This window comes from Lathyrus oleraceus, chromosome 4 (genome assembly GCF_024323335.1).
Source record: "Lathyrus oleraceus cultivar Zhongwan6 chromosome 4, CAAS_Psat_ZW6_1.0, whole genome shotgun sequence".
Taxonomy (NCBI): Eukaryota; Viridiplantae; Streptophyta; class Magnoliopsida; order Fabales; family Fabaceae; genus Lathyrus; species Lathyrus oleraceus.
Window position 1 is genome coordinate 428648823 of NC_066582.1, and position 10275 is coordinate 428659097.

The following is a 10275-nucleotide window of genomic DNA, read 5'->3' on the forward strand; positions in this document are numbered from 1 at the left end:
GTCCAACATGACCTACATCTGGGGGCTACCAAGCCAGGGAGGAAATCCACTATCAGTAGTATTAATTCAAAGCTAAACTCACCCGTTTACAACTTGTCACTTAATCCCTACCCAATGCAATTTCAATCTTACTCTAAGATCAGAGTTCCTACTCACTCCCCCTCAATCACCTCAGTGATTACTACCTTTAATCAATATTAAAGACAACTTTGAAGTCACACTTCAAACAACTCTTGATTGTGCTTAACAGCTTTAATCAAGATACACAACACTCACGCTTAAAAGCTTTGAGCGACACAACACTTACAACTCAATGAACACCCTATGCCACAACAATCATCTACTTGATAATGGCTTGGCTTACAAGATATGTCTTATACAAGACTCACAAAAATACAGCAGTGAAGTATGATGGACACACTAAATCTTCACGCCTCAAAATCCCCAGTTCTGAATGAAGGAACGACTTCCTTTTATATTGCAGTACTTGGGCCTTTGCACTTGTATTCTCCTGAATTTAAGGTCACGCGAGTTCCCCTAAATTCCACATCTAGGTTACTAACAAATAGGCTATTTGTTAGGTTCATTAAATGTAGCTTGGTTGTTGATTTCCTGGATTTTCTCTCAGCTGTTGAATCCCTGAAGAATAGCCTGAGAAAAAGCTGAAACAGAAAACTGAACAACCTACAATATAGCATATGCTGTCAGGAATGAATGTCACGACATTCAGCTTGACATCAAGGATCATATGCTAAGTCTGTTTTTCCAGAAAACAGACTGTACAATTTTGCTGACCTGTACATGACCAAAATGACCATTCTACAGTAACAACTTACATTAATAAATGTCAAAATATCCAATTTGACATTTACACATTTGGCCTTAAGTTAGTTCTGTTATCCTCTTGAAGAACAAACTAAGAAACATACTGAAGTGTAGCAGAACACCACTCTGTCTATTATTCAGTATATACTGTCCATGATGAATGTCATAACATCCAGTTTGACATTCATACAGTAGGCCTTATGCCAGGTCTGGTATTTCCTTGATAACCAGACTGCAAATGAATAATGAGCTCTAACAGAACACCAACTGTTCTATTCCTCAGTATCTGTTGACAGGGATGAATGTCACAACATCCAGTTTGACATTCAATAAATCCTGTATTAGCTAATCCTGCAGTAACTACTCAAGTGTGTCATGACATCAGTCAAGACATCAGAGTACAGTTAGATATTCTAACCTACAATGCAGTCACCCATACACACCATGTCATGACATCAGTCAAGACATTAGAATCCAGCTAGTGTTTTACCATATAATGCAGCTAATTAAACACCTACAATTTGCAATTGAAAGTAAATGAGAGAGATAGATAGAGAGTGAGAACACAAGAATTTGTTTAGGCAGTTCATCAATCGTCGTCGCTATGGCTTTGTCTTCCCCCAATTCCAAATGGATTTGAGATGATCAATCTTACTTTGCAAAAAATTATTTACAAGATAAAAGTACCAATCCAACCCTACAAACTATATGTTTGATGTTTATCCAAACTTGTTCTCTTCCCTTGATCTGAGCTTGATCAAGTCACTCAACAATATCAATTTGATCCACCGTATCACGCTACTCCTTTGCAAGAAGCCCCGTTCTTCAAAGCTTTCACTCCATCAAATCCAAATTGTGAATTATTGTCACCCAAAAGTTACCAAGATGATCATCCGGTTACCGTTACTCCTTCGACTGAACCCACCATTCTTCAAAGCTTTCACTCGGATGAATCCAACTTGCGCAATCTTGTCCAAAACCTTCAAATCACCAATTGATCTTGAAGGAAAACCCCAACCTAGTTTTCTTATTTGAACCCCCCAAAGATTCTCAACCAAATTTCCAATTCAACAACCTAAATTGAATGTTATCAACTCTGATTCTAGATGACACCCAAACAAAAAAAGATTATGTGTAGTTTGTTTGTGTGTTTGCAATAACATAGGTTGAAGATGAAGAGAACTCTTGGTATATTCCTGGTTTCGTGTTTTTCAAATGATGCATGTATGAGGTACATATATATGTGTAAGTTGGAGGCAAAAAGGAATGCAAGAGGTTTAGAAAAAAATGCAAAATTTTCAAGATTTTTAAAGCATGTGTCGACCTCTGTAGGTCACATTTGATGCATGAGTTGACTTGTACAGGTCGTGAGCCAACACATGCATTACATAAGCTACAAACTTTAAAATTGAACTACATGTGTCAACTCATAACTCGTATGTGTCGACTCATAGAAGAATTTTTCTTTTATGTGTCAACCTGAAATGATTTATGTATCGACTCATGCATTACAAAATCTACAACCTTTAAAAATGATCCACATGTGTCGATTTATAGCATGATGTGTCGACACATAAACCTGTTTTTAACATAAGAACTTGCTTTTAATGCACAAAACCTTTTCTAAACCATTCCTAAGTTTCCTAATACTAAGATGTACATTTAGACTCAGAGAATACCGTCCAATATATATAAATGCTAAAATGTTCTAGTTTTGATATTATACAAAACATTTCTAATAGGAAGGTCCATCACATACTCCCCCTTTTTGATGATGGAAAAACTTGCGATGATGCATTTGATGTCTTCATGAAGGCTCCCCCTGAATATGTGCATCATAACTTGCATATGCTTCTCCCCCTTTGAGAACATCAAAAAGAGACAAAGTAAACCATTAGAAGTATCACATAGATACAACGTATCACATATACCATATACCAACATCACACATAGGTGTTTGCAAAGAAAGAGCGTGCACTCACATACACTACATACATGAAGTTACACAAACTGAATTACTTAAACATAAATAGAAAGGAAATTTAAACAAAATTATAATATTGTCATATGAAAGCCAATACATATAACATAACCATTGTCTCACTTCAAATAAATGATAAAATTGTCAAGACATAAGCTTAAAGACAAAACAAAATAAAACAAAATAAAAAATGCATGATGACACAAAACATGAAATGCATGATAGAATTGCTCCAAAAGAGGTTTGACCCAAAGATACAAAAGCTCATCACTTCAATGTCCTCCACGACCTCTAGGCATTGGCCACACACCATTATGCCAACCTTGTCTATCATTTCCAAAGTGATGATCCAAGATATCACATCTTTTGGTAGAATTGTGCATAGTGGTAGTGATTCTCATTTTGAACAGAAATCATGTGATTTATCCTGGAAATTGCGACAACATGATTAAAATCCACCTCATTGAGCATAAAGATAAGCTTTTAAGTCACATAAGAGGAAAAAGTTTCAATGTTGGTGTCTTGTGTTGTCATGTGCTCTTGAATGCGACGAAATCGTTTCACTTGAGTTGCCTCAAAAGAATCTCACCTCCGGCAATCCTCCTCGTAGCGCTCATCTTACTTAATCTGCGCGTTTTGAAGCATAGTGATAATGGAAGACTGATTTTCATATTCAACACCAATTCTAGTCCCTTGACCATCCTCATGATCATCATCTTGCATATCCGCATCATCTTGAGGAACACCATGAGGAGCACCAATAGGTTGATCATCAACCACATGTGGCTCAATAGTCGCATCAACAAACTCAGTAGGGTCATCAAAGTTATATATTTTATTACCATTCTTGCTAACATGAAAATAGTACACCTGACGGTCTTCATCCCAAAAGTATCACATGTTGGTTAAAGTGCGCTAGGAGAACTCTTGAACCATACTAGGTGATCTATACTGAAGATTTGGAATCCCTATGTTGAAGTAGTTTAAGATTTTGGTAATCATAGAAGCATAACAAAAGGAAGTTCCTTTGTTACATTCCTTGATTGCAAACATCCGAGGCACGAAGTAGTTTTCCCGATTTATCCAAATTTTGACGCAGTCATTAGACCGGGGAGCCTTAAGCAACCCATTAAGATGAATGCTTGATTTAAAATCTTAATGAAGGTTGGTATCAGTCACCAACTGTTCAACATCAGCACTACCAATAATAATTCCAAACAAAAACTTCTAAAGAGCATCAGTAAAATCATAAATCGTATTACCTATTATAAACTTGAAGGTGGAGCCATGTCTATCGTGCAACCCAGAGTAGAAGACACGAATGAGATCTTCATTGTAATCTTGTGAAAGCTTTAAGAAGTAGTTGTTTGCTGATACTCGATAAGACGAATAACCTCAAGAATGTCATTTGGTTAGCCTAAAAATAATTGATTAATAGGTTTTAAAAGGCAAGAAAAGATATATAGTCGTTACCTATCATTAAGATGTTGTCCTAATCGCGGGCACATTTTTTCACTAACCCAATCGATTGTGTGTGTGTGTCTGTAATTAGCCGTATAACTTTGTGAGAAAACCCTTATGTGATTGGATATAAATGAAAATTGATTGTGTGTGTGAGAGAAAGACATAGAGGGAGGGAGAGAGAGAGAGTGAGAGAGAGAGGGGAGATGGAGAGAGAGAAAGGGAGAGAGAGAGAGAAGTAGTGAGAGAGAGAGAGAGAGAGAAAGAGATTAGCCGTATAACTTTACGAGAAAGCTCTTATGCTTTTATAATGTTATTCACTCATATGTGTCAGGGTGAACTTTCACACACTTCAAGACTTGTCAGATACTTCCAATCATGTATACACTTGCTAGAGCTTTACTTTGAGATGAGGCTTGAATTATATTGCATTTAGGTGCCATCATTAGAGAGCCAAGTTTATCAAACCATATTGATTTGCTTGCATCTTTAACCGTTTTTCACTTGACTTTAGTTATCATTAAAGACTGGTTGTCATAATAAAAAACATGTTCATCTTCAATAGTTGTCATCATAAAAAATATGTTCATAGAGAGCTTCCTTGATCAATGACCTGCAAAACAAGGTTCCACATAAAATAGTGTTGACTATTCCTACAATATGTCAAGCAAGAGGTCTTTAAGATTGTGATTTATGAAAAAGTGACATATTTTCCTAGTCTTTGAGATAAGTATATGTATGTAGCTCACTTTGATCTAATGGGAAGTGTTAAGTCTTAAGTTTATTTCCTCATATTTGACCAGCCCGACCTCACTCCACCGGGGATCGTGGTGGAAGATTCATATATGAGGAAGTCCCATGAATTGGAAATGCCGTCCATATGCCAAACACCTAATATAACTCATTGGGTTCCATTTAAGATCTCCCATGCACCCCACGTGAATGCAACTCAGTGTGTCGAGATCATTGATATTGTATAAGTCAGAATTATAATATTCATGACGGTGTACACCTCCAAACACGAAGTCTGTAAGAACGAAGTGGTTTGAAAAAACACACAATGCTTCACTTAGTTATTCTAAGTTTATAAATACCTCATTATAAATATCATTTAAATAAAAAAGTCTTTACATATCCTTTTTTTTTTCTTTTTTTTTTATTATTATTATTATTATTATTATTATTATTATTATTATTATTATTATTATTATTATTATTATTATTATTATTATTATTATTTTAGACATTCTTAAATACTATTTCATCCTTCAAACACTAGATGTTGTTTAGAGTTGTCTCAAAAATCACAACTCAAAATAAAGTCTTTTTTATCGTTATAATTGCTTGATAAAAAATGAATTATTGTCACAAAAACAAATTAATTTTCATATCGCCTTACCACCGATTAAACAAATATCAAAATCAAGGAGACAAATAACTTGCGTTACATAGATACGAGTACGTAGTAAGTACTTAGTATGAGTATGAATACAAAATTTGGTATTTAAAAAAAAGATATGGGTATATTAGTATACTTTTTAAAAATACAATTATAAAAATAAACAACGGAATTATATTTTTCAAATGATAATAAAAATTAAAATTAAAAAACAATTTGTTCAAAAGATTCGATATTTATACAATAACATAGAAAAATACACTTTAAAAGTGTGAATATGGAATCATGACTAAATATTAATATTTTTCTCACTAAAATCATTAAAAAGAACGAGTTCTAATTCATATTCATCAAGAGAAAGAATAACAATTTCCAACATCAAGAATATCAACGGCATCAAACATACCTCATTCACTTTGAGAAAGAGAAAAAATTGTCAAGTAAAATAAAAACCTAATTTTGAACCATTAAAAAGTTTGAATTTATATCATTAAAAATAAAAATAAATTTGGATTCGTATACCAATACCTACCTGCGTATCAATTTAAGAAAAAGTTATAGACTTGGTACGTATACGTAGAGCAAGCAATACATGATATGTATTTGGCACTGATACTTTGCCTAAAATGAGTATACTTGAATACATGATATGTATTTGGCAGTGCTACTTTGCCTAAAATGAGTATATTTGTTAAAGGTGTTCGCGGTTCGATTTGAATCAATTTTGAACTAAAAAATAATTCGATTTAAATATAAATTTATTCGCGATTCGGTTCGATTTTAGATAATTGATTAAAAAATTCGATCTGATCCAATTACATATCGATTTTTTGGATATCTAACATATAAATTATATTTTTTTAAAATTCCAAAAATAATAATAAATAATAGAATTGATATAATATATAACATATAATATATTAAAAATTAATATTATAAAATAACAATCATATATTAGGAGTGAAACAAATAAAATAATAAAAATAAATAGATTAAATTAAATTAATAAATAATATTAAAAAAATAAATATTATCAAATAATAAATTATAACACCATATCATATTAAAAATAAGAATAAAAACATATACATACAGTCCGGTTTCGAAAAATCAATTTAAATCAAACGATTTTTATAAAATGACATCCAAATACATTCAATAATATTCAGTTTTTGAGTCTTCGATTTTCTTTATCAATTTACAATTTTTTAAAAATCGGTTTTAATATGAACATCAGCACTCTTCACAATAAACAACTAATCAATTAAACACACGACAACTCAATAAATACTAAATTTCGCACATCGGCAACATAATTTTCTCTTTTCATGATAGTATTAAAGATCAAATCCTTAACTTTTACTTCTTCCACCCAAACCAATCAAGGGCATTTTTTCCTACTAAGATTGCTATAAACTCACTATGCATCCGTTTGGTTGTACGTTTGTTTTTCCACATATACTTAAAAATTGTGATAACTTTTCACGTCTACATATAAGCTTAGTTTTTTTAGCTTCTCTCAAATCACATTTTTGTTTGCAATATATATACCATAACTCATCATAATTGATACCAAACTACTTCTTCCAATATATACTATCATTCACTACATTTCATGTGGGTTTCACTAAATAATCACTAATCATAAGTGAATCCAAATTACTATTTAGTAAAACCCACAAAAATTCCATCATGTACTACTAATCTTCTAACCTCTCTCACATCATCACAAAATCATCACAAGCCTCATTCTATCTCTCTTACATCACCTTCAACTTCTCTCTCATTCTCTTCTGAACTATTAGACTCATCAAGAGACTCTCTTATGGTGAATCCCACAGGTCTCCCATGTTTTTCTTCACAAACATTATGCAATGTCAAACGACACACAGGACATGTGGATTGTTTCCTAAGCCAAATATCAATGCAAGAAAGATGAAAAGTGTGTCCACAATAAGGTATTATGCGCAACACTTCTTTTTCTTTGTAATCTCCCAAACATATCACACACCTGTAAAAAGCAAAGCTAGAGGTCAATGATTTATTAAAAAATATATCATTTTTGAAAAATTACTTTATGAAAAAAAACTTTAATCATTAATCAATAATAATATAATAAGATATTCAAATTACATATTAAACTTAACTGTGTACATTGAATGGAATTAAAAGCCTCTTCATTGAAATTTAAAGTAGGAATTGCAGCAACAAATGCAGGCTCAGGTTCAGGTTCATTACCATCACATTCTGGCTATCAAGTAAGCAAATAAAAAATCAATGATATAAAAAAACTGATTTTCTAGATTTATTGAATATACAATGTATTTAGTTTATATATAAATCAGATGAAATATTAAGAATAAAAAAAATATATATATTATTATGAAAAATTTACCTGTTCAATATCGGGTCTCGATTCAATTTGAAATATAGTACGTGAACCCACATGTCTTTCTCTAAATCTTCCGCAGATTATTCTTGTGCAAACAAATACAATGAAAGTTGCACTCATTCCAAATCCAATAATTGTGCTAACCAAATTTGCACCTGAACTCATTGTATAAAAAACAAGAACAAAAAGAAAAGCTTCAAAGTAATATTAATATAACATAGCCCACAAGCTCTTAAAGATAAAGAAGATGATAAACAAGAAAAAAAATGAGGACCCAAAAAAAACCCATTAAAAAAATCAATTTTTTTTTATGTGGAATCCAAGTGACTTTTAAAAATAAAAAATAAAAAAGAATCCAAGTGGCTTTGGTGTGACTCAAAGTGAAGATGAATGGTGAGAAAGAGAAGTAGAGAGTTGTGGAAGAAGAAGGTTGATTCTGTTGATGTTCATTGGAATCATATTCGTGGGTCCATTTTATGATTTTGACTAAGTGAAAATGAGGTATTATTTCAAATCCAACGGTTGATATTAAATATAAAATTATTATTTTTTGGGGAGAAAATGATCATAACGGTTAGGATAGTGCAATGGATTTATGAGGTTTTGAAACCGCTGCTATAGTTATTGGTTTGGTCATTTTTTAACATAATTTGAGGCTTTTATTAATAATATTGTGATTCTCTTGTCCAAAGGTCAAATGTAGAAAAGGATAATAAATATAGGAATTAAGAATGTCTGGATTGGGAAAATTTTGATAAATATTCAAGTTTTTTAATTTTAATATCAAATTAATCCATTTTCACGTAGTTCTCGATATAACTATCTTTCAAACCAAATAAATAAATTAAAAAGGAGACACAAATTGAATTAACACCTCCTATTTTTTTCTTAATTATTGTAAATTTCCATGCAGATTTGATGATACACGCAGATTTACATACATATTTATCTGCGATATTTTTAAGTTTTTGTCTACGGATAAATCAGTTAAATTTTTTATAACTAATATTTTTTTAAAGAGGAGACGTCAATTGAGTTTGCGCCTCATTTTTAATTATTTTTTCTTTGAAACATGATTATATTAGAAATTACGTGGAAAAATTGGTTAATTAATATTAAAATTGAAAAATGTATTTTAATTTTTTTTTAAGAAATTGGATGATGTAATTTTTTTAATTAAATTAATTAACAGTAATAGTTAGTTTTTATATATCTTGAAAGAGATTCAAATTTAATATTTTGAGGTAATAAAATTAAGTTTTTACTATTTAATTAAGACATCAAGTTACAAGTTTTTAAGAAACTAAAATTAAAATAAATATAAAGTAATACTTTTATAGAATGAGAAAATAAGACAGCCATGCTTGTTCAATGTAAACCATTTTTCTTATCACTATAACCCTTTTTACGGATGTCTAATAAATATTGAGTATATTTTATCATTTTTTAATAATTATTATAAAATAGTTTACATAAATATAAATAAATAAATGATATAGCTATAGATAAATATTATTATTAAAAATTAAATTATATATAAATATTTACATTCATTTAATTTCACTAATACATATAATGAACTAAATTGATTAAATTTATGTGATAATATAGAGTGAATGCATAAACATTCATCCCATTTGTTTTCTTCTAAATTCGATGGATCACTCAAAATAATAATATAAGTTTATTGGATAATAATAAATATGTATTATTTTAAAAGCTAAATCTTTTATTAAATTAAATATTTTTAAAGAACACAAATAAATACAAATGTGACGTGGAACAAGATGACAGGGGAAATTAAAATTGTAGTAAATGAGATATAAAAGACAAGGCGGATCTTGATGGTCAAACGAAAGTGTCCATAATAAAATTCAAATAAAAAGAGAATGCCTTGAAAATTGGTCTAGGGTTAAAAGTGATAAAAGTTGGGAGTTCCTAAGAAAAATATAAGAAAATTAAGGGAAAAAAATAAGAAGATGTGGACAAAGGAAGAACTAAAAATGTTACTTTTTCAAATATCTTTTCTTAAAAAGTTTTAATTTAAAAAATAAAAAAAATACTTTTTCAAGAACATTTTCCTTGGAAAATAATTTAAAAATAAAAAAGTTAATATATTTTCAAAATATTTAAAATAAAAGCACCAAAATATTTAAATTTTGAATTTTAAAAATAAACTGTCAAAATTTTGAAATGAGAAATGTATTTTTTTTTAAA

The 10275-nt window shown here is 30.5% G+C and overlaps 1 protein-coding gene across 2 annotated transcripts; it reads right to left on the reverse strand.

The window, feature by feature from the left end:
• Positions 1-7138: 7138 nt before the first annotated feature.
• Positions 7139-8694, reverse strand: LOC127135624 (RING-H2 finger protein ATL39). Of its 2 annotated transcripts, none has more exons than XM_051062285.1 (3): positions 8062-8663; positions 7814-7917; positions 7139-7677 (listed from the first exon to the last, which is right to left on the reverse strand). In XM_051062285.1, exons 1-3 carry the CDS (start codon positions 8221-8223, stop codon positions 7413-7415), a joined length of 531 nt encoding a protein of 176 aa, XP_050918242.1. In that variant the 5' UTR covers positions 8224-8663; the 3' UTR covers positions 7139-7412. The 2 variants fall into 2 exon arrangements, with proteins under 2 accessions (XP_050918242.1, XP_050918244.1); XM_051062287.1 differs by having other exon boundaries at positions 7552-7677; positions 7821-7917; positions 8062-8694.
• Between the last annotated feature and the right edge of the window lie 1581 nt (positions 8695-10275).

Coding starts and splice junctions, on each gene's coding strand:
- LOC127135624 (XM_051062285.1), bottom strand. CDS start 8,223: ATGAGTTCAGGTGCAAATTTGGTTAGCACAATTATTGGATTTGGAATG. Junction 7,918..8,061: donor CGAGACCCGATATTGAACAG/GTAAATTTTTCA, acceptor CTTACTTGATAG/CCAGAATGTGATGGTAATGA. Junction 7,678..7,813: donor AATTCCATTCAATGTACACA/GTTAAGTTTAAT, acceptor TGCTTTTTACAG/GTGTGTGATATGTTTGGGAG.